At 33.7% G+C, this 1,227-nt stretch overlaps 1 protein-coding gene across 1 annotated transcript; it reads right to left on the bottom strand.

The window, feature by feature from the left end:
* Nucleotides 1-9: 9 nt before the first annotated feature.
* LOC109593363 (uncharacterized) lies at nt 10-1,221 on the bottom strand (the record flags this gene model as incomplete). Its single annotated transcript, XM_020008470.1, has 3 exons — nt 708-1,221; nt 558-641; nt 10-510 (listed from the first exon to the last, which is right to left on the bottom strand). Coding segments are annotated over exons 1-3 (910 nt in total), but the record flags the coding sequence as incomplete, so codon positions are not given.
* Nucleotides 1,222-1,227: the final 6 nt, after the last annotated feature.

Raw genomic sequence — 1,227 nt, 5'->3', positions numbered from 1 at the left:
AGTTCCCACGATGAATGCTTCGTACGATAATTCTCTTGTTTAATTCTTTAAATGCTTCCTCTAAGAGATTACGTATGTCATCAAGTGAGTGCTCATCTGGTTCCCATCCCAAAGTAAACTGAATTGTTTCACAAATGAGAAAATGCTTGGGTTGATTCTGACTGAGGAAATCCTTCAATGATCCACAAACTGTCTTCACTTCATCTTCATATTCTGATATCAGTGGTTTTGCTTCAGTGACTTTAAATCGTTTCACAATTGTTTTAATTATTGAAATGTCATTCACTCGGCAATTCTTCACTACAACATTCATAATGTCATCAATACTATCAGCGTTAGACAGGTCACGGCTCATTTCAGGGAAGGACAGTTGAAGGAATGACTTCATTTTTGCAACTGATGGAATTGATTGAGTAATTAATGGAACCAGCTCATCCCGAAGGATACCAAAACTTCCTCTGATCTCATTAAAAACTGGTTTATGTGCTGCATTAAAGAAGAGCTCACCAGCTTTGTAGAAATATAAAATAAAACAAATTGATACTTACTAATAATACCTGATACTGTAGACTGATCATGACTGACTGTACTAGTAACTGGTTTAACTACAGCTGTAATCAGTGGCTTATTAATAATTTCATCTAATTACAAAACATGCATATTAATAATATCACAGTTATTACTAGTTCATATACTGCCACTCTTACCACAATCTTTAATAATATCTTGAGCTAAAGGTTTAGTTTCTTCTAATTCCATTAATATATTTCCTAGTGACCTCAGCTTACTGTGATCATCAGATACTGCAATCATTAATTCTCTTAATGTATCACTTAATGAGCCACCACATCTCTCAATCTTCCTTTGTGTATCCTCAGTGATTAATCCTTCTGTATATAACAACTGGATACAACTATCAATGAGAGATACTTGTGATATTCTATCACTGTAATGCTGGAGTATCTGACTAGCAGGATCATCATCTAATAAAGTACATAAAAGTATAATGTACATTAAAAGGTAATTAACCATAACCACAATATTAAATGGTTAGCAGTGTTGCTATGTATAACATTCACTTATTATTAATCAGTATTTCCTGTATACATAACTACAAGGTGTATAGTATTGTTGACTTTGACTGAATCAAAGGAATTCAGGGCTGGAGTTTAAATCCCTGCATGTGTACTGATCAACACTGATTCAAACTATGGAAGGATATGGAGA

This window comes from Amphimedon queenslandica, unplaced genomic scaffold (assembly GCF_000090795.2).
Source record: "Amphimedon queenslandica unplaced genomic scaffold, v1.1 AMPQUscaffold_1864_Cont26131, whole genome shotgun sequence".
Lineage (NCBI taxonomy): Eukaryota > Metazoa > Porifera > Demospongiae > Haplosclerida > Niphatidae > Amphimedon > Amphimedon queenslandica.
The sequence above is the reverse complement of the archived record's forward strand: the minus strand, read 5'-3'. Positions and strand labels throughout refer to the sequence as shown.